Below are 21,696 nucleotides of genomic sequence, written 5' to 3'. Positions count from 1 at the left end.
TTTTTTTTTTTTTCTTTTCCAACTTCCCTCAGGGAAAAATGTGGAGTTAATTATGTATGTAAAATGTCAGATGCAGGAAAGGGGCTGTGCTTACTTGGATATCCCATCCGAGGCGAAGTGACTGATATTTTTTTTTCCCCCTTCGTTTTTTTTTTTTTTTTTTTTTTTTTTTTACTAAGGGGTGGAAAGGAGCTCGCGAAATAAAAGTGCAGCAACGAGCCGGTGGCTCCCAGAGCGGCCGGGGCGGGCGCGTCGGGAGCCCCCAAGGCAGCGCAGCGCGGAGCCCACCTGCCCCCGGGAGCTGCTCGCCCCTCGCTCCGCACCTCTCCCCCGGCACCCAGCCGCCCTGCTAGGCGCACGCCGAGGCTTTTCTCCTTCCCTTCGACTTCTCCTCCAGGACTTTTCCACCGCCGCTGGGACAGCCGCAAACTTTTTTTTTTTTTGTTTTTTCTTTCCTTCCCTCCCACCTTCGCTGGTGGTTTTGTGCTTTGTTGTTGTTGTTGTTTTGCTCTTTTTATTTTTTATTTTTTTTTTTATTTTGTTGTTGCTATTATTTATTTATTTTGGGGGAAGACCCGCCTGCGTTTCAACCTCCCGTGGCCCCAGCGGAGAGGCCGGGAGCGGCTCCGGCAGCACCTCCCCGGCGCACCGCGTGCGAGCCCGGCCCGGCACGGCTCGGCACGGCTCGGCTCGGCCCGGCACGGCACGGCTCGGGCTTTCGCCCCCGATAATGCAGAGCTACAAGTACGACAAGGCGATCGCGCCGGAGAGCAAGAACGGGGGCAGCCCGGCGCTGAACAACAACCCGGCCAAAGGCAGCAGCAAGAAAGCGCTGCTCATCTGCCTCGACTTCCTCTGCCTCGTCATGGGTGAGCTCGGCGCTCCAGCCTTCCCCTCTCCTCCTCATCCTCTCCCCGGGTCCCCCTGGGCAGGGAGGCTCGGGGCTCAGCCGAGCCGGGCCGGGGCCGCGCCGCTTCCCGAACAAAAGCGGGGCCCTACCGGGGGGGGGGGGGGGACGGGACACAAGCTTGGGAAGCGTGCACAACCTCCCGAACCACCGCTTTTTCTAATTTATTTAACTTTATTAAACCCCCCAGACTTGTTTAACTCTGCGGCCCCGCGCTGCCGTGCCCTCCCCCGGCGCTGGGGGTGCCCCCGGCAGGGTCCCCGCTGCCCCCCGGGGGCTGCGGGCTCCAGATGGAGGCAGTGCTGAGGGGCTCCGGGGACGGGGAGCAAAGCTTTGACTCTGTTCTCTGCCGGGGGGGTGGTGGTGCTGCCTCCCTCCATCTCCCTTGGTTGTTTAAAAAGCTGCTTTGAAGCTCGCTCGGGCATCTCCCAGTCCCTGGAGGAGCCCCAGCCTCAGCCCGCTGGTCTTTTGGAAGTGGTGGGGCAGGCACAGAAACTGTCAGCGCTCTGCCTGCGAAAAGCCTTCGCATGCCAAAACATCAACCGGTCAATTATGGCTGCGATGCCGAATATTTAATTGACAGACGCAGGCAGGGGAAATCAACTGGCTTCCAACAAAGAGATTAATAACGCAACAGCACGTGAGTTTAATGCTCCAGACACCACAGTCTTTAAAACAATTGTTTCTGCTTAGGGCCCGTTTTTTTGAGGACTGTCAGTTTGATTTAATTTTTCTGTAGTTTATTGATCATCTGGTGTATATTACGAGGCACTAATATATTAAGAAGAGAGGCATGGTTTTCTCTTTATATTCCCACAAGAATAGGGGCCAGTGCAGAAAGCTTCATCTTCTTGTATCTGGAAAAAATAAAAATACTTGGTATCCTGTATGTGAAACCAATGTAAGCAGAAATGTAGCTTGACTTACCTCACTTACTGAAACAGGAGGTTGGATTCCTAGTAAAACAACTCCTAGGAGTCGCAACTTTTAAACTTTTATTTACTCAAGTTTTCTTGACTTTAGGCATTCCTGGCATGAGTAAGTGCTATTTGAATGGGTAAAGGGCTTTTGTTGTTGTGTGTTTTTTTTTTTTTTCTTTCTTTAGACTAAGGGTCCAAAATGAAAAAGCAATTAGTTGACATGTGTTATTCTACTTGTGATGGTTTTGGTAAACAGAACTTATCAAGCATCACTGGAAGGTATTGTTAGCAGTGAATAATGTGATACACCAAAAGCCGTGATTGTTGCTTTGTTTCATGTTACTGCAGGTGGAAATCAGAGAGTAAACACAAGGGTTGTTTTTTAGGGTGAGGAAGGTTTGAAAGTAAGAGCATGAATTCAACAGCTGAAGGAGAGAGCTTTGGTCTGGCTAATGACATGCAGGTGAAGAGCACTGGTGGGACGTGCCAAGGGAGGTGATTATGTGATGGAGAGCCTGGGGTGTGTGTTTGTGGATGGGCTTTTCAAATCTGTCCAGCCCAGCAGTATGGGACCTGCCGGTGGATGTCTTTGCATGAGTTGCTGTGAAAGCCAGCTGCCCCGCTCGCAGGAGGCTTGGCTTGCTCTTCGCTCTGCCTTCCTCTAGGGAAAGCTAAGAGTTTGCAGTTTTCCAAGCACTTGATTCCCATTTTTCTTTGTCACAAGGAAAACACTTTGGAGGTGAGGGAGAAAAAATAAGTGCTCTAGCTGAAGCCTGTAAGAGGAACCTGGATGGTTACAAGATGAGGGATATTCACATGTCCAGTAAAGAAATGGAGTCCTACATAAGCTAATGAGAAGCAGAATTGGGTGAAATGAATCGTTTTAAGGTGGATGCACTCAGCCAGGGTCTTCTGCTGGTGCACGCAGGCATTGCCAATGGCCTCCAGTGCAGTTAAAGTGAGTTACGCCTCTTGAGTGGCTGCCCAAACACATTCAGAGTAACAGGGAAACAGAAGGCTTTTCTCATTTGAGGACCACTTTAGGAAATATTAAAACCGGTCATTTGATTTGCAGAGGGCTATGACGATGCATTGGCTTCTGCTGCAGTTATTTTGCTGTAATTCTTCCCTGAGTCAGTATTCTGTGGGGAAAAATGAAAAGAATAAGCTACGGCTGAAATGCCTTTCAGAAATGACACATGCTTTCTGTGAGGCAGTAGATGTGTACAAACTCTTGTTTGTTTACATACAAATTTAACCAAATTACCCAGAAGACAATTATCATAAACATCTCAGAAAATCAGAATAAGTAAAGCAACGCTATCAGGAGCTTCCTTCAGCTTTAATTTGCAAGGTGTTAGAAAGATCCACTTTGTCTCTCATTGTCATTACAATGGTTATCTTGATAGCAAATGCATGAGGGGAAGATTTCTATCTCTGTTCCTCGAGGATGGTGGGGAGCAGTTGTCAATCCATTGATGGGAGCACGTTGCTTTGGTAGCTGCCAGAGCATTGCTGGTGGGGTGGGCTTCATGAAGATCTGCCAAACCAGACCCCCCCCATTTCCCCTGCATTTCCACCTTGGGTTGGGCTAAATATTTCCAAATACCCCACTCCTGATGAGTGCACTTCACGTGTGAATATGCCAAGCACCCATGCTGACAAATCTCTGCTTCCTTGCACCAACAAGAGGTTTCATCACACATACAGTGAACATCCCAGAAATTGTGTGTCGGAGTTCAACCGTGGAAAAGAGGCAGAAAAGAACTGAGTGTGCATTTAAACCAGGTCATCCAAGGCGGGGAAAATAACTTTCTCCATCTGCTTCCTCCTCTTGGGATGGCTCTGTTTAGAGAATTAGAAGATGCTTCCTGAAATTGTTAGGGCCACAGGCGAGCCCGGTGGTTTGGAAGCGTCCTGCTGGTCACTGCGACACATCTGAAAATGTGGCCAAGGAGCTCGGCTTGGGGGGCTCAACTTGGCCGTGCTAAGCTGGTCAGCGGCGTGGGTTGAGGAGCAACGGGAGAGTTTTTGGGGAAGGCTCCGATGTGAGGACCTCACGCCACCTACAGTGGTCACCCTGGTTGAGAGCAGCTCAACCAGTCATCGCCTTTCTGCATGGGACATGGGCCTGGTGGGGCAAGTCCTCCTACCCTGCCCCTTCAGGTGGGATGTCTTGGAAGCTGTTCTCATGGAAGCAGCATCTAGGGTTAAATTTGCTCCTCTCAGGCCTGCTTTTTTCATATTAGGCAAACTGTGAGTGCCCACCTGTGCTCCGCTGACAGGCGCCAAGCCGAGCGTTTCATCTCGGAAGAGGGGAAGGCTGCGTCAGCAAGGCCAGCAGGGCACGCTAGGGTCTTCAGTAGCTCGTGTTTTTGCAGCTTGCGCAGGTATGGCAGCTTCCCAAACGTCCTGCTTGTGCTATGAAATAGAGGGGTTTCATCTGGCCTACCAGCTTCCTCTGCTTGTGGAAGTCAGGCTTATGGGCGCGTGTATTTAGGGCTGGTGAGATGTAAAGTGTGCGTAACTTACTGTGCTTCTCATCCTCTGTCTCTAATTGAATTTTTTCTTTTCTGCCAGTCCCAGTTAATCAACACAACACAAGTTTTACTGCCTTCAGGAAGTTTTGGAGCAACAGATTGATAGGCCTCTTATGCCCTTAATATCTCTTTAGCTTTCTCACAAATTTGGCATCTCGTCTGATGCTAAAATGAACTTTGAAAGTAAATATTTATGCTAGCAGGACCTTGAAATGTTTATGTAAGCGGGGATATAATCTTGTAATTTGGGCTAACAGTTTAGGTTACTCTTAACTCTCCTCGTCTGTGTAGAAAATTGTGTTGTTGTCCAGCTTCCAGAAGCAAAAAGGGTTTGAGCTCCACCTGAGCCCCTGCCATGCCGTCACAAAAATCAGTGCAAACAGGACTGGGTTTGTCATTTAATTGTAAGGAGTGGGAGGAATTAAAGATGGGGGATGAGGTTAGAGTTATTTGGATGCTGTAAAGTTGAAGTCGATGAGCTAAGCAACTCTGCTTTGTTTGGGTTGTTTTTTGTTGTTTTGTTTTTTACGACTACCCTGCCGTGCAGGGCGTGCTGACGTGCAGGTAGCATCTTCCTGTAGGTGCCTGAAAAACTGCTGACTCAGCTGTTTCTTATTTTTTTTGGTGAGGGACAATGAGCTCTGGCCACGCTAAACCAGCCAGGCAGTCCCAGTGCCTCGGTGTTGTCTTCTCTGTGCCTTCCCTGGGCTGGGGAGGCCTTGGCCTGCACCACAAGGCAGAAGCTGTGTGGGTGGAGAGCCATCATCGTGCTTGGAGCATCCCTAGATCAGGTTTGGTTGTTGGTGTTTACGTATCGCTTCTTTTTATCCCAGAAGGATCTCCTCACAGCGCAGAGGTCTGTCACGAAGCAGCAGGGTCTGTCTCGGGGATGGATGCTCTGGAAGTGCTCTGGTAAAAGCAGGTTTGCAGGGGTGGCATCTTGGTAAGGGGCTGTGTGGTTGCATCCCACCATACCTTGGTTGGGATGCTTCTTTTAATACGTTTTTCAAGACTCAACCAGCAATCAGCATCTAAGCATGATACCCATCCTCAGTTTTTGCCCCTCTCTTGAAAGACAAAAAGAGCAAAAAGTGACTGGAAGAAAAGATGAGAGAGAAATGTTTTGGAGGTGTTTAAAATATTTTTTTCTTTTGTGTGCATGTGTTGACTTCATAAAAACTGAAACAAAAACTATCAAGAGCGGGTTATTAGTGACAATTACACCTGAGGTGTTAATTGCAGAACAAGGAAGTGCTGTACCTATGGCAGACCGAGTCCTCGGGGGTATAAATCTGCTTGCTTTCCCGAGCTGGTGGAATTTAGCCAGGCTGAAGATGTGTCTCCAGGAAAGCAGGATTACGTGCTACTGCTTCGTGGCCAGGAGTGCTTTGAATCTTGTGTACCTGCTGCTGAGACAGGCAGGAGATGGGATCGCAATTACAGTAGACGACATTTTTTTTTAATCATATCTGTTTGTAGTGAGCACAGAAAATAATATAAACATCGCTCCCAGATCAAACAGATTATTTTTATACCCTTTAAATTTCGATTTAATATGCATGCCTTTCTGGGGCTGTCTTGGTCTGACTTTGTTTGCCTAGATACAGGTTGACAGTACATCCTCCAGATGCATGTGCCTCCATAGACCGCCCAGAAATGGTTTGCATACTTGAGCTAGGAAGGCTGTTTGCATGCCTCCCATCTCGGTCTGAAATGAGTTAAAAGAGGGGAAAAAAACGCCCCAGCCCTGCTCTGTAGCTTGCTGTGGAGGAGCAGACTCCGTCCTCTCCGTTTCATTCATACAATGCTCCTGCTTCATCCGTGGCAATCCAGGAGGGACCGTTGTGGTCGCCCGGTCTGCCTTCGCTTCGAACAAGGGCATGCCTGTTGAAGGCAGCGTGGGGAGAGGCAGCAGCCTCCGAGCCCTCCTAGCCCAGCCTCAATGCAGCCAGCTCTGAGAGCTACAGCTTCCCTGGGGGCTGTGTACTGGGGGGAACAGGGAACCCCCCTCCTCGGAAGCCAGCTGGGGGCTGGGTGTCATTGCTGTGTGTTGTGGTGGTGGTGTTTTTGTTCTTAGGGCCCTGGCTGCTGCAGCTATGCTGCTTTTTTTGATAGCTCAGGTTTCATGTTTCAAAAAACAAAACAAACAAAAAAAAAACAACACAAAACTTGTGACTCAAGTGAATGATACTGCCTCAGAAAAGAGGTGACTTGAAGAATTCGGTGTTTTATGCTGCAATGGTAAGGTCTAAGGTTGTTTTTCTGAATACACTTCATGATTCTCGTGTTCTTTAGATGTCTGGTGTGGCAGAGCAGTGGGACCTGGTTCAGCGGAGGCTAACGAAGCCCTCCGTGCCTCCAGCACTACAACTCTACCCTGGGCCCCTGCCCAGATTTTGGTCAGGCTGGAGAGGTCTCACCAAAAGCTGGGACGAGGCTGCCCCATCCACTGTGTCTCCTCGGGGCTCAGTGTGATCCGTTTTACCGAAAGGCATTCGTATCCCTGTCAGAGCCACCCCATCCTTTTTCCATTTCGCTCTCTTGTGATACCTATTTGCAGAAGCACGATCCGCTCCATGATTTTAGCACGTGAAAAGCTCCTCGGCGTAGATCAGGTGTCCACACGCAGGGTTGTGTTGGGGCAGCTGTTGGGAGGTTGTGCTCAGGAATTAGATCTGAGCAGGAAGAATGCTGCCAAAAAAGAGGAGTTTGAAGGTGTCTTCATGGAGTATTTTGACACAAACCACTGGAAAACTTGCCTTAAGTTTGTCACCAAGACAATGTATTAAAAAGCTTGAAACTTAGGTTGGCCTGGCAGCTCTAGGTACCAGAAATATCTTTAAACTCTGTACTTTCAAGTTGGTCGCGTAAGTGGGCTTGTTTTTCACATGCGTTGGATGTTTTGAAGACAGAGGGTTGAAAACTGACTCTCCGCATCAAGTAAACGTTACGAGCAGAGCCTGTAACCTAACTCCAGAGCTTCTGATGTTCTGAGGATGCCTGTGTTCTTTGTGCTGGGTGTTCTCATTCCAGCGCTGCCTGTAGCTTGCACCTTTCTGTGAACTCGCCTTATCAGAGCACATGGTGCTCTCCGTCAGGAGCTACAGGGCTGGGCTGGGACTGCCAGCTGAAGCCTAAATGGAGCTGCACTTGGTCTGAGCGTTGGTGACACTGAATCACTGGAGAGCATTCGTAATCCTCTGGTACTTTCCCGTAATTTTTCATCCCTTGCCCCAAAAAGACATGGCAGCTATGTTGAGCATAGCACAGAGAAGCTTGGGAGATGCCTGCAGCCTTCTGCTAAAGCACACCCATGGGTTTAGTCTGCAGTGGCTGAGACACAAATTAAGGATGGATTGGATGGATTGGCAGTGCTCTGGCTTAGTTTAGGCTGCAAAAGTCCAGGCCTTGCCCTGAACACCGCAGGCAGCTGTGGCACGGAGGTGTCCTACATGGCACTGAGGGTTTGTAGATGGCTGTACCTCTTGGGGCCGCTTCAGCTTCCCCGGTTGGAGGAGCTGAGCACAGCATGGTGCTTCCTTCCACGAGGTTAAACAGAAAAAGTAAAAGTCACTGGTTAGTGGTTTTGGGCAGGCATCCCTCTTGAAGCAAATGATGATCCCTCTGAGAGCTTGCTTCTCCCCACAGTGTCAGGGTTGTAGCCTGCTGCTGCGCGGAGGAAGCAACAAGCTGCTTTCCCTGTAATTAGCTTTCAAATGGTTTTACTGTAAATTAGCGAGAACGATGGTCACTTTTTGAAAGCTTTTACAGCAGTGCCCTTCATCTGACTGTGCACGTGTTGGAGGCAGGCACTGCAAGCAGACATTAATTCCACTGCCATTAATCCAGCGTGTGCTTATTCAAGGCTGAGACATCTTCACATGCCTCAGGATGAACCACTGCATTTGAAAACCTCTGTGACAAGCGGGGTCTGGGCTTCCTGGCCTGGGAAGTTATTCGCCACCTCTGTGCTGGGGTGGTTTGATGCTCTTTTCTCAAAGCCCAGCCCCGCTGGTCTTTCCCACCGATGTGGTGCACGAGGTCTCTGCTGCAGCAGCGCAGTGGCCGTGGCAACCGCTCCTGCACCCCAAGCATTTCAGCACAGAGGAGCTTTGAGGCTTTCCAAGGCTTTTTGTTAGGCCCACCTCTCTCTAAAGTGATAGTTTCCAAATGGAAAGCCAAAAATATCTCTCAGAATGCTGTTTAGTGAACAGCGGGTACGTTTATTTTCCCGAGTGATGCTCATGGGCTATTTTGGATGATGGTGAGCCGGCGGCAGGCAGCAAGGCTCCTCTGAAGCTGATAGCTGTGACTCGGTTGGGTGCTATCAGGTTTCTGAAGCAGCCCTTTGATCAGTGATTAGATGGCCCTGGCTTTTTGCAGAGCTGCTGCTCCCTTTGGCTCCTGGGTTTCTGCCCTGGACCTCAAAGGCCCAAGTGAATGATCCCTGTGCAGAGCCTGCTGCCCTCCCGTGTGGCTGGGGAGGTTTGTGCCTCCTGATGTGGGGAGCATGAAGGAGCTGTCCCCTGCCATGGGTGAGGAGCAGGAGCACAATGAGGGCACTCATCAAAGGCCAAATTTCCATTACGGATGCGCCCAGGTGCCTGGTGGAGTTCGCAGAGCTAACGAGGTACCTCTAATTCCTGATCATTTCGGTGCAGCTCCAGGCTCAGGGCCTCTGCCAGGGCCTCACCAGCCTCCCTGAGTAGGGAAGCAGCTTCTGAAAGCTGATTGTCAGCCATGTGCCATCCAGGAGAAAGTCTGTGGCTCCTGTGGCCAGGTCGAATCCTGTCCCTAGGATATGTGTGCACCTGCCCCTGGAATTTCCACCTTGGTTCCTGTGTGAATGTAGCTAGGTGGCCCCCATCGCACGCTTCCTTCTGCAGAAAAAGGAAATGGCCTTGGGTCACCCGCTGCAGCTGCAACTGGCTCAGCCCTTCCCCAAACCAGGGCTGAGGCTGTTCTTGGTAAGGGTACATGGGGAGAGGGGTGCCGAGGGGTCTGCCAACTGATAACAGGAGGTACAGGTGGCTAATTTGCAGAAGAAGGGCTTAGAGGGCATTTTTGCTTTCTCAGAACTGCCAAGCTAAGGAAAATTTCCTTTTTCTGCATAGCAATACAAAGCTGTTTTCAGTAGAGGCCTGCCTTTTTTCTTATTTTTTTTTCTTATAAAAGTTTACAGCATCAGTGACTATCTCATCAAATAATCCCATTTATTTTCACCCATAATCCAGGATAAGTTTTTTTTTTTTTTTTTTTTATTGCCTAACACTCCCCATTTCTTGACCCTGCCTGTCGCTTTAGCATGCAGTGGTCATTCTGCTGCAGCTCCCACAAAGCAGCAGAAAACCAAGGTAACAGCAACATTTTGAGTGAAGGGGATGAAATGTGGAATAGGTTCAGCGTATTTCTTTGTCATTGTTGGAGTCCTATTCAGTCTGGAGCTGAATAGGAGGCTGATTAGCATGTGGAAGCATTTCTAAAGCATTGGTCTGGGGAGGGTTGGTTTTTTTTTTTTTTCTTCCTTAAAGGAGAAGTTTTGTGGCATTTATTTTTCTTACCGAGCTGGCATGAATCTTTGTGAAATGCAAAACCGTGGAAAAGTCAAAAAGCATTTTAGAGAGAGCCTGTTTTGATAAATTACCGCATGCATGGGCACAAAGAAGTTTTCCAGTGCCTAAAGCTGCTGCAGGGTCTATGGGTGCCACATTTTTGAAATGGTCAGATAAGTGGGAGTGAGTTTGACCATAGGATGCATCTGGACTGCAGATATAAGAGACTTTGCTTTTGCTCTTGCTGAAGTCATCTACAAAACTGGATATTGCTTTACGAACGCAGGATTGGGTCCACAGTCTGAAAATCCACCTGCTTGAACGCTCAGCATTTTGCTTTCATGGGGAAAGATATAATGCTGAGGTCGATTAAAAAGCTCACTGCAAGTGGAAAAACAGCTTTTTCCCAGTGATATTGCTTCAGGTTTTGGGTGTGAGGCTTCAGGGAAGAAGTCTCGTTTTCCCTTTGGCATTGGCAGAGGTTACCCATGTGGAGGGGAAACCTGCTGCACCGTCCCTTGCTTTTTGCTTGGATGACACCAGAGTCACCACAGGACCTGGTGCTGGCACACGGGGGGAGCTCTTGGGCGAGTTGCAGTCCTTTGCTGTGAGGTCTGGTGTGCTTAGCTCTAGGTAACTGCAATTATTGCCTTACTACTGTCTGTGCTGCAGGGCCTCAGTTGGGGCTGTGCTGGTGCAGAGGTCCTGCCCTGGATGCACTGCGTCTCCTCGTCCTAGGGGCACTGCAGGATTTTTGGGGTGCTTGCAAACCTTGAGGGAGATAGGGGACCAAGTTGCATGCTGTGGCTGTATGGGTTTAGCGCGTTTGTCCCCCTGAGCTTGCAGAGTGGGTTAGTACAGGAAAGTGGATTTAACATCCCATTGAGAATCTGCTGCAGCTCGCTGCTGTGTCTTTGCGCAGCCTAATGAAGCCTGATTAAAGCTGCTGTTTAATTAAGGAGAACTTAGCTCCTCTGGTCACAACTCACGATTAAAGGACTGTTTGAAGTAATTCTGCAACACTTTTCCCCCCTCCTCCTTTAACGTGAAGAAAGCTGCTAGCGCCGTACGTGCCCCAGCACCGAGGTTTTGAACGTTATTACAGGACCGCAAACCTGCTGGCGAATCTGGCCGCTGCCAAGGCACCCGAACATTAAAAAGCCCTGCAGAGGGGTGGGAGGGAGTTCAATCTCAGGATACGCTGATTTGGAAAGGGAATCCAAACAAAGAGGCTTTTCAGCAGACGCTGAGACTTGGCTTCTCTCAAGGGCAGTTTGGGCTTGGGGAAGCATCCGGGAGGCGGCGAGCGGCGCGGGAGTGCGCGAGCTGGATGCGGCGCGGTGTAAGGTTTCCCAGCACAGCGTGGTTTTGTGTTACAGGCTGGGGAGCTGCCTGTAAGCACTCCCCTCTCTTCTTTTTTCTTTTTTCCCCTTTATTTCTGTTGGAAACAAAGGGGAGGTTTAGGCTCTTCTTAATTTTTTTTTAAAGAGAGGGAAAATAAAGGTTCCTTTTCCTTGCCCCCAGCTCCTGCAGGTTCAGTGATGCCTCTCGCCGAAGGTGGACCTGGTGGCGTCTCCAACCTGGAGAAACCCTTTGCTGGGGGGACAGGATCCTGGTGGGCAAGTGTCTGGCTCAGATAGGGAGAAATGGATGCCAGGAACCTTCTTCACAGCAAAGGGGGTGTGCATCCACCAGGCCCCCCACTGCTGTTGTGCTGAGGGCAGGGCACTCCACGGCCCATGGAACAAGCCCTGTCCCTTGAGGTGGCACCTCCAAGTGCCACTGAGCTTTTAAGAAATATCAGGAAGAGCAGAGTGGAGAGGAGGTGCTACCAACCATCTCAACCACCAGTCATGTTTTTTTTATTTTTATAGGCACCAGATGGTTTTAATAGAGGAAAGCTGAACTTCTTATGACCCTTCCCCACAGACGCTATTTGTTGTTTTGTAATTGTGGCCAGGACAAAACCATGTCCCAGAACCTGCCGTGAGGGTGAGAGCTTGGTGCCTGGTGCCTTCTTCTCTCACCCCACCGTGTGCCCTCCCCGCTGCCCCAATGCCCCTGTCCCTGACCTGCCCCCAAATTATCTGGGGGAAGCTGCTGGCCATGAAAGACTTGAGGCTTTCCACCCATCCCCGCGTGAAGAGATTAGCAAGAGTACAAATCGGAGAAAATTGAAACATCTCAAAGCAAAGCGCAAGGAAGCAATAAAACGTCAGGCCATGTTTTCCCTTCTAGTTGATTAAAAATGCTTCTGATAAGCAAGAAAGCTTTCCTGGCTGGACAAGATCTGTATCGTGTCAAATGCACTGAAAGGTTTATTAGGAAGATAAAGTGGTGCGAGCGTTGGGCTGTGCTTGCAGCCCGCCGGTGTCAGCGCTGAGTTATCCTGTGGGGCTGAAGGCGTTTTGCAGTGGTGTGGGATGAAGGAGCGTGATGGGAGAATTGCTCACCCTATGGAGAGGGGGAAATGCAAATGTAAGGAAATAGGGGTGTCTGGAGGGATGGTGGGAGACATGGGCGTCGGCGTGCTTAAAAGCTGTCAGAAAATTCTTATAGAAATTGGCTGTTGGGTAAAGGTAGAAGAGCAAAATTTATCAAATTACTGCTAATGAGGGCCTCTGGGTGCTATATCCATAACGTAACCAAACCATGATTTCTGAGTGCATAGCTCTCCCGTGACTGATGCCTCCAGGAGCAATGTTCCACCAGGGCTGACCAGTTCTGCAAATTCCCTCGCAACGCGTCCAGCCTTGTTTCTGCCTAGCAGCCTCAAACCTCCAGTAAATCTGAAATAAAGATCCATAGGGCTCCTGGGCAGAGAGGCAGCCAGGAACAAACTGTTATCCTTATTCCCTTTGATTTTGTCTCCAATAAGGTTTGCTTCTTTGGGAGCAAATGGAAAAATATGTCTTTAGATGCATGTTGAAAAAGTCCTGTGCTTGGCTAGCCCATCTCAGAGACCAGAGGAAGCATTTTAGCAGTCCCAGCTATAGTGGTCATCATTTTCATCACCCATTTGATGGGTGGTAGGTGACGGGACAGCCTTCTGGCATGCATTTTTATGGCAGGGAGCTTTGCTGCCCGTCTCGTGTGCCACTCATTTCACGGTGCCTCTGGGGACAGGAGGCCACTGAACCGCAGCATGCCAGGGGGAAGAGAGGTTCAGTGGACTTGCCTTGGCTTTTGGAAAGTGTAAAATCAAGTAGGAAAAAGAGGTGAGGGCTAGGTTTCCTTCTCTCCATGGGAAAACCAGTAGTGGTGCTTAGAGATCCGCTCTCCAGAGTGAGGGACTCAGCAGGCAGGGGCCTGCTCCGCTGTGGCTTCCCCTTTGCTTGAGAACTCGATGCCTGTGTTTTCTGCTCGGAGATCAAATACAGGACAAGAATTAAAAAGCAGGAAGACAAAAGATTAGCTTCCGTGCCGTTGTGTTTGACTTCCCAAGGTTTTAGTTGCCAAGGGCTGCTCCGGGAGCCAGCTGGCTGCGAAGGGACGCGGATCTCAAGTTAGAGAAGGGCTTTTTTGCTCCCACGATCTGGTAGCTGCTATATTTTCTTTTGCAGGAGATAGAGCTTTGTATATATTTTTTCCTCCAGAGGTGAATTATCTTCAGGTACCTGCTTCCTCAATTTCTCTGGTTGCTGTTAAAGCTCCTGCTCACTGTTGTACTACCTACAGCAGCAAGAGGGTGAAAGCAGCAGGAATGGCAGGTATGGAGTGCAACCTGCACCTTAATTGTAGAGTTTTCCCTCTGTGGAGCAGAAAAGTAGTGTTTATACGAACGGAGAACGTGATAGGTGGTTCAACTTGCAAGCCCTTGTTGGGGTGAGCGGAAGCAAGAGAGCAGTAATGAACTATTTAATGCCACTCATCCAAACCATCCAATTATTTTTTTAAGAAATATGTTCCTGGTGAGCTTTGATGGCTTGTAGTGCAGGAGCAAAACCCCAGTGGTTTCCATCCAGGCCATGCACCAAGGGATGTGCACATTCCCCAGTGACAGCAGGATTAGCCCCACTGGTGTGTGGCCTGGGAGCAAGCTGGACAATCCCAGTTTTGCTGCCAGAACCTCACTTTTACGCTAACTCAGAAAGAGGGGAAAAAAAAGACCAGCTTACCCCCCCCTCCAAAACCAACCAAACAAGCCGCCACCCCCCAACAAACGCATGCATTATTTGGCATGCTGGCTGTATAAACCTCGACATTAGCTACCTGTGAATCATCCAGCAGCATGTTAATTGGTGCCCCTCGGTAGATTAGGATTTGGCATCAGGTCTGCATGTAATTACAAGCCACACACAGAAGGACACAGGCAGCTAATGAACTCCTGCCAAACTCCAGCTCTGCTTCTGCGGCTTTTGAAGTTTGCTGGTCTTTCAGTGTTTTGTATAGCGAGCGCTGAAAGGCATCAAATCACTCCTTTGACAGCGTTTAGAAAGAGCTGGTTTGTTGAATGAGCGAGTCCCTCCAAGCTCTGATCTGAGAACTGGAGCATCTATAGGCGCCTTTCTCACCGGAGCAGTAAATAGGCTGGAAATCGAGGACACCCCCTCCGAGCTGCTAAGCTCCTGCCTCGGCAGCGGGAGCCAGGGGGGCTCTGGTTGCCACGATGGGCTGCAAGAAAAGAAACTATTTCCATTTAAAAACATCCTTCCAAACAACCGTGCCAATGGTAGAGGGAGAAATGGGCTTTTTCCCAAGCGTCAAAGCGCTTAGAAAAGAGGCTGTGCGAAGTGGGTTGCGGCAAATTGCATGGGGCTGACATCGCAAAGGAGGTGGGAGAAGGGGTTTCGGAGGTTTCTGCAGGTTTTTGTGATGCTGAGCAGTGGCATTGTAGGGTGCCCAGTTCAGAGGCTTTGGGGTGCTTTTCTGTGGCACTTTGTTTCTGTGGTCAGACCTGAGCCCCTCTCCTCTTTTCATAATGGTTGTGACAAAGAGAGTTGTTGAAGGAAAAAACAATTTCCATGAAAACCTGCAATTTTCAGGCAAACATACCAGGCGGGTTTCATGGCAGTACCATGGTGAAGAGGAATAATGCAACTTGGCACGAAGCCTTTCAAGAAAAAAAAAAAACAAATAAAAAATAGGGAAACAGTAGAGCCTTTGTCAAAATTAACCGCAATAAAGAAAAAGGGACTGCCATTCCCTTGGGCTTCTTTAACCTTTTTTCCCCAATTTATTCACACGTTCTTTGACAGCAGGGCAGGGCATTGTTACGAGGGGGCTGGAAAGGGAAATGGGGAGTTATCCATTTTTTGCTCTTAAAGAACACTGTATGCATTGTGTCCCCCGGGTGCATGTAAATAGGAGCCTGGCTGTTGTCTGCACTGTTTGAATCCGGCCCCATTTCTGTTGTGCCCTAAAGGAATGGGGCCGTGCAGTGTCACCTGGCCACAGCAGCTGTGTTCATCCCATCAGCAGGTAGTTCATCCCATCCTTGCTGGTAGCACAGGGCAGCCACCTCTGTTGCTCAAGGTGACCGATAGCCACCAAAGTATCCCATTCCTAGCTGTTTTTCACCAAAAAAAAAGTGCAACTGGGCAGCAAGGTGGCAGCAGGGCCAAGGCAGAAGCCTTCCCGTGCAAGGTCTGTACTCCCTGTAATATGAAGCTCTTTTAGTTAACTGTACGATTTTATTTATATATATTTTTAATATTACCTGGATACCAGCGCAGTCTCAGCTATGTCACACGTTGCCATATATTAGGGTGCCACTCTCACGGTGCAGCTTCAGCCAAAGTACAGGAGAGGGAGAAATGAGATAATCCTGCATCTTTTTAACCCATTGGGCATAGGCACAGCCTTGCGGGGCTTTGCTCCAGGGACCAGTGAGATTAAACCCCCATCACTTGAAGGGCCCTTGAACCATTTCCACCTGCACTCATGCTTTTTTGACTTTCTTTCAGCGCTGTGCATTATATCCTGGAAACTGTACCAGATCATGACTACTGAGGGGGAAAAGTTTCATTTCCAGTTAATCAAGGGAGTTGTGTAATACCATTTTCTCCTGGGGAACTTCCAGAAAAAAAAGGAAAAAAATAAGAGGAGGGAGTATTATATAAAGCGAGTATATTAAGAGGAAATAAATTATGAATTAAAAGTGATTAGTGAACTTTTAAGGAAGAGGTCAGAAGTGCATTTTGGACTACAAACTTCTTAAGCTTTCAGTGCTTGTCTTCGGTTACAGAGTTATAACCCTGCATTATTTGTGCAGGTGGCTGCTGCTGCAAATCCGAAGCAGAATTTTGCATTTACAATAGGTACATTGACAGAACGGGGTCACAAAGCTACTCGCGGCCTCCTCCTGCAAAGGAGCAGTTGCTCCCAAAAACGTGCTCAATTATGGCTGCAGAGCTTGGCCAGGATGCTCCGGGCAAGCAGGGAGGAAGCTTGGGAAGTTTAGCAGATGAATTTTGTTTTGTTTTTGTTTTAAGGGGCCTGATGTGGACCAGGTGAGCTGGCTGTATTCCTGCATTTGCTCCTTTACTGTTTAAAAAATAATAGGATTTGGTCAACTGCATCACTTTGGCTGCAGTTTTATGTTTCCGCCCTAAGCTTTTGCTAAGGTTTGTCATGGTTGTGCAACGAAAAGTAGCTTATACCTGGCAGTGTTTGGATTAGTGAGCTGAGGTAAGGAGTCTCTGCTCGTTATTTTATGTATTAATATGAGACCTACAGCCTGCAGAATTTTAATTTTGAGTAGGAGCTGGCAGAGTTGAGCAGGCCCCTTATAAGGGCAAATCTGAGGGTTCCCATGGGCAGTGCGTGCCAGTGGGGCCAGCATGAGCCCTTCCTCGAAGGCAGACCCAGGGAGCCGTGGCGAGGCAGAGCTCCTTCCAAACCCCGCTGACCAGCAGAGGAAACTGGGCTCACTTCACTTCTAATTGAAAACATAATAGTTGCCACAGCATGTTTTTCACACGGTCTGTTTGCCCTGGGTATTGCAGAGTTTGAGGATGTGTTTTTAATTTTTTCCCCTCTCTATTTGTGTTGGGTCATCCTAGGTCAGACTCGGCATATCTGTAAGGCCTGCTACAGCACTTGGACATATAGAGGTGCCTCAAAAGATCCTGATGCCTTGGGTTTTCATGGCATATTGCGTTTTTATTTTTTTTTCTAGACAATGTGAACTGATGGCTTTTTTTCCATCATGTTTGATTGGTGCCGTCTCTGGGTTCCTATTTATAATGTCTTTTATAATCATCCTCTCCAACTTTTGCGGGTTGGCCAGTCTGGCTTAGATCCGTTCTACCCCACAAATGCAGAATTTTATACGCATCTAGATATTGTGACTTGGATAAGCTTTTGTTCTTATTAACGCATTTTTTAGGTATTAAAAGTATATGCACACTTTAATATAAAGCTCTTTTATTATATCAGCTAATGCCAAACTCCCAGGAGGAACAACTTAACATACTTCTTAGAATTTCTTTATCTCCTTTTTTCCTTTGTACGTGGTGTTTGCTTCTGGAAATAGGTAACAGGTACTCTCTGAAAGAGCAGAATTCCTCCCAGCAAAAGCAATGGCAGCGCTCCTGTTCATCTGGAGCCTTTGGAGAGTGAGTGCGTGGGTCTGGCATGGTAAGCTCCGGCCACATAAGGAAGCGCTTCCTGCCGGGGTTTTGAATCCAGAGGAATTTGCAGTGCGTGAGAATAATTTCACATTTGGTTTAAAGTATCTGTGACCAAGAGCTTTTCTCTTAATGTTCTCCAGAATGGTTGGGTCAGTGAGTGTACTCCAGATAGTACTTATTGCAAAAGATGGGCCGTGCTGCTGAATGATGGTTTTGGTCTTAAGGTAGAGATACCTGTCAGTCACCCAGTGGCGTTCCTGCCACCGTCACCGCTTCCTTTTAGAGGCACTTCTCAAATACCCATGCGGCTTGGGGTCATAAATATTACAGGGTTGTCCGTGTAGAAGATGAGTGCTCTTTGCTTTCTTCATTTGCCATTGCTCTCACAGGCATGAGAAGGCATTCTGTCCAGCATTCCTGAATAACCAGTTCTTATTAAAGAGGTGTTGTGGGGAACACAACATAAAGTCTAGAAAATATCATCATCTAGGTCAAAATGAACAATGAACCTGTGTCTACCCATCAGGAAGCAGACCTGGTAGACCTAAAAACGGTGAGGTTTACATTAAAGTCCCTATGAATTGGCTGAAATACGACTAATGATTATAAAGTGGATGGAAGCGTCACTCTCTTGATAGCTAGGAAGAGCACCAGACAGATTGACACAGGTAGCAGCAAAGGTTAGTGTGAGCTACTTGGCAGAACCTACAGCAGGTAGAAAATGAACTAGGGTCTTGGTTCTTGTGGAAATCAACCCCTTATGTGTTGGGACTTTTCCAAACAGGTCAAATCAGTGAAATGCAAAGCATGCTGCTCCTTGTTTATAGGTTCTTCAGCATTCTAAAGCAGGTACCTGGTCTACAGTAAAGTCTAGGGTTTGTTTGTGTGTTTAGGGAATCTTCTATCCCCATGCGTTTCTGCGTAGCTGAGAGTAGTAGAACTGTGATAGAGTTGAATGGGAATCTGTTTTGAAAACAAAGACATTAGATGTGTTTCCAAAATATGGGCAGATGCCCAGAGCGGTCTTCTGGACTGCTGGAACCACGGTAAAGAACAATTACAATTGAAAAGCTAATGAAGTGTGAGGCTGAAGGTATTGTGCATTTCTGATATTAGCCTCTGGTGAAGATACAAACATTAAGTATCCAGATTCAGTCAAAAATATTGAGGAGGCTCTCACTGATGCTTTCAAGAATTTTGAAGATCTCAGCATAATGCAGCAGGATCCTTCTTTCATCTGTCATTTGACTATGGATCAGGTCCCTTGAGATTGTTTTTGTTGACCAACCTCCTACCCTTCCTTCCTCTATCCATTTTGTTGGTGCCGGTGCAGAGTCAGACCCTATAGTGACTGTCAGCATATGCCTGATATGATGAAAACGTGGAAATAGTTTTATTCTTTGTGTTATAAAATTTTATCGGCGTGTACATATATTTATATCTATATAATGTCAACTGTCTTCAAGAGTCATTCACTCTTGCAGCAGCTGCCAAAGCTTGATGTGTTTATTTCTCATCTGAAGTGCTGCCATTCTCCTCCAAAAGTTGGGGAAGCCAACTTTTAAAGCCCCAGTAAAAGCCCACCGTAGTTTTTATGCATTATAAAATATGTACAAATATTGTAAACCAAATAAGGTTTATATGTACCCAAGATCAGCCACTAAATAGTTCAAATAGAAAGCCCGTCTCTTGCTGGAACCCAAATATTTACAGAATGTATCTTGAATGAGGAATTAGATGCCCCACTCAGCCCTGCCAAATTATTTAATGATCTTTTTCACTTATTAAGCTAGACCTGTAATCTACTGAAACCTTAAAAACATGCCCACGGCCTGGACACTGGCAGCCAAACCCATCACAGTGTGCTTGCTAGAAATTACCATTGCTTTGTTGAGATAGCCAGCAACATCCCACTGACCTGCTGTCTTTAAAGAAGATTTTTTTGGAAAAAAAAAAAAACAACCTCCATGAAAACCAAACATTTAAAAAAAATAGACTGAGAGGGTGTTTAATGTAGTGCAAAGGTGAAGCTTGGGCTGGGAAGATGAGAGCTACATGGGTGGGTCACTGCCAAAATGGCTCTTCCCCTCCTGCTCCCTCCGCAACTTTTCCAATGGGTGGCCAAGGAAAGCTTATCCCTTTATTTTTTTTTTCTCGTTAAATCCGTACAAGTGCTAACTTTTCAAAGGCTCCAAGATTCAAAGTGCTGTACCCAACACTGAGTCCTTTCTTCTGCCTTTGATTTTTCTGCACGTTTCAAGCTGGTCAGAGAGTACATTGGGGTTTTGCAAGGGATTTTGTTTGGGCTTGGCGGTGAGGTTTTAGCTTTCCCCTGCACCCTGCCAGCCTTCCCAGGATTATTGCCTATTAATTGCCTGTTGATAAAGGTGCTGGTGAAGGAAAGGAAAATATATTTTTTTTTCCTTGGTGCTAGATTTTCCAAACTTGATTGGCTTTATTAAATGGAAGGATAAATAAATTGAAAGCCTCCAATATTAGCGTGGGACACCAGCGGTTTGGGGTCACAAAGTCAGTTGGACTTCCTCCCAACAAAAGCAACATCATTTTTCAACGTCCAGCCCTGCGGTGTCCCGTGGTGCCTCGCACAATTCGTTAGTGTCCACACCTGCTCTGTGCCGCCCTCCACGCGGACCCATGGCAAACCCCTGTGGGTTTGGATGGGGCAGGATCAGCCCCCAGGAGATTTCTGTTATGCTCATGGTTTGGAGCCCTGTTTGATCTCCTGCAGTGTAGTTAGATAAAAGCATGTGGTTGGGATTTCCTTGTTCTGTTATTAAAGGAGAAATTCCCCTTTATGTATGGAGGGAAAAAAACCTTCCTTTACCTTACGAAGGATGTTACAATTCAGAAAGGCAATCTCTGCTCCATTTACCTTTTTTGCTGTGGAATAAGCAAATCCCTCTGCTGTGCTGTGCTTTGGTTTCCTCTGTCTGTAAAATGGGGATAATAATCCCATCTCTGGCTACATGGTCCCATATGAATATGCCAGGGTGGCCTCGATGCATTAGGGGATGGTCCACTGGCTGCTGCGTAATATCTCAGCATGGTGATACCAGTAATAAGGAGGATGTGAGGCCCTTCTGCAATGCTATTAAAGGTTTTGCAACTGATCTGAGAACACAGGTGCATTGTAGAGACAGGCAGAAGGGCCAAATAGGACTGTTCTTGGAGAAGGTGAACCATCCCAAAGTCAGTGTAATTTTTTGCATGCCTTGTAGGGCTGTTGGTCACTTCAACGCAAATTGCCATTCGTTACCATGTTCTGAGATGCACCTCATCTGTTCTCAGTAGATCTGTGCCATGGCTGGGAATGGGAAGTGGTAGAGGTTGGAAAATAAGCACCGTTGCAGGTAGCTCAGCTGTTGAATTTGTAGATGCAAATCTCTGCAGGCAGGGATGCATAACCTGGATTTTTTTATCACTAAAATGAGTTACGCTGGGGCATAAGAAGCCATGAGGCAAAACTTGATCTCTGTGGTATAACCCTACACTACTTTGCCTCGCCTTTTCAAGGAGGCATGGGCTGTAGCTCCACTTCTGGCTACCTTTGCCTCCTAGTGTGAATAAAGTCTCTCTGGTATTTTTCTAAGGGATCTCAAAGGCATCTTGCTCCGCTTTTAATTTTCTGTGTTCTTCCAGACTTCCCTCTGTAGTGTATTCTGCAAAACCCATTCTCTGGATGCCTTTTGGCTCTGCTTCAGGCTTCTCCGTGCTGGAACCCCCTTGCCAAAAAAATGTGGGTGGTGACCTAGTCCAGTAGACAACCCATGCTCCAAGAAATAATCTCTTGGAAGAACCATCTTTAGCACAATTTACCATTCAGCACAGGCTGGGGCTGGGGTCTTCTGTTGCTTAGGTAATTATGGCTGCAAAAGCATCCTCTTACCCAGCCCTCGAAATCAAGGGCATGTTATGTCTTCTAAGCAATATCCGTTCAGCTATGGAGTGTGTTTATATTTCTCACGTTAAAAAAAAAAAAAGGGGGGAGGGGAAAAAAAAGGGAATCTGAGGTTACTGTTTTGCTGGAAAAATGTCAAGACTCGATTGGCAATATCCCACTAAACCACAAGTTTGTAGGAGAGAAAACAAAACCATTGGATTTTCTGAACTATGCCTATGCGCGCTTAAAGAAAATGTATACCATATAGGTCAGTTATGCTCTTATTATAGCTGTGGCAAGCG

The 21,696-nt window shown here is 47.6% G+C and overlaps 1 protein-coding gene across 1 annotated transcript in view; it reads left to right on the top strand.

Moving 5' to 3' along the window:
* PLPP3 (phospholipid phosphatase 3) overlaps window positions 1-21,696 on the top strand; it is a 43,076-nt gene continuing 21,380 nt past the window's right edge. Inside the window, exon 1 of the mRNA XM_083846674.1 lies at window positions 1-869. Within this exon, the coding sequence (XP_083702800.1) occupies window positions 731-869 (139 nt within the window). The 5' untranslated portion in view covers window positions 1-730. The remainder of the gene's footprint in view (window positions 870-21,696) is intronic.

Source organism: Anser anser (genome assembly GCF_964211835.1).
Source record: "Anser anser genome assembly, chromosome: 8".
In the NCBI taxonomy this organism is placed as follows: Eukaryota; Metazoa; Chordata; class Aves; order Anseriformes; family Anatidae; genus Anser; species Anser anser.
Note: the sequence above shows the minus strand (reverse complement) of the source record. Positions and strands in the feature narration are given on the sequence as shown.